This window comes from Eurypyga helias, unplaced genomic scaffold, assembly GCF_000690775.1.
Source record: "Eurypyga helias isolate BGI_N326 unplaced genomic scaffold, ASM69077v1 scaffold30210, whole genome shotgun sequence".
Lineage (NCBI taxonomy): Eukaryota > Metazoa > Chordata > Aves > Eurypygiformes > Eurypygidae > Eurypyga > Eurypyga helias.
The window spans coordinates 4,140-4,932 of NW_010225523.1; the positions used below are offsets into that span (position 1 = coordinate 4,140).

Genomic DNA, 793 nt, shown 5'->3' on the forward strand with positions numbered 1-793 from the left:
GAATTTCCTCACTCCTACCCAGACCCCAACACAGCACCCTCCTCGGGAGGGACAAACACCCCGGCCTCACAGGATCTGCTGGAGGACATCCCAGTAGCTGTAGTTCAGCTCAAACCTACAGAAGTGCGTCATCCCCCTGCTACGGCTTCTCCCTACGGGACTCTGCCCCGGCAGAGCCACGTGCCCGACAGAACAGCCCCAAAGGCAGCCTCTCACCTACGGCACCTCGGCAGCGCCGCCTCCCTCCAGGCGCCTTTGGCACACCCAAGATTTAACGACTTACACAACCCAACGCCCCTTCTGAAATACGTTATTTTCCAGTTACCCTCCTGCAAACGAGACCTTTTGCTTCCCAGCGAACAAAGCCGGGAGCTGACGGGAAGGCGAGCGGCGCGCTCTGCCAAACAACAGCCTGGAACCCCGTCAGAGACCACCGCCGGGCAGGCGTGCGGCAGGCTGCGCTACCCCCCGGTGCCGCAGCCCCTCGCTACCTGCGGCTCTGAGCAGCGTTCAGCTGCTCCTTCAGGGCGATGGCGTGCTTCAGCAGGCTGTCGATGCTCTTGAAGTACACGCTGCTGTCAGTCATGTTCTTTATGGCGCTGAAAGAAAAGCGGGGGGGTGGAGGGAAACGGAGGGTTAGTACTTCCATCGGCGTCGCGGTGGCAGAGAGGACTGTACATAAGAAACCTCAACTTCACGGGGCGCGTTGCATCCTCGCACGCCAGCCCGAGGCGGGTGGGTTCGCTGCGGGAGATCAGGAGACCCCGGGGAGGAGCTGCCAGGCTCATGGTGC

General features: G+C 61.8%; 1 protein-coding gene across 1 annotated transcript in view; it reads right to left on the reverse strand.

The window, feature by feature from the left end:
- MEF2BNB (MEF2B neighbor) overlaps positions 1 to 793 on the reverse strand; it is a gene marked incomplete at its 5' end in the record, with an annotated part of 1,599 nt that overhangs the window by 394 nt on the left and 412 nt on the right. Inside the window, one exon of the mRNA XM_010149735.1 lies at positions 492 to 599. Coding sequence (XP_010148037.1) covers positions 492 to 599 — 108 coding nt within the window. The remainder of the gene's footprint in view (positions 1 to 491; positions 600 to 793) is intronic.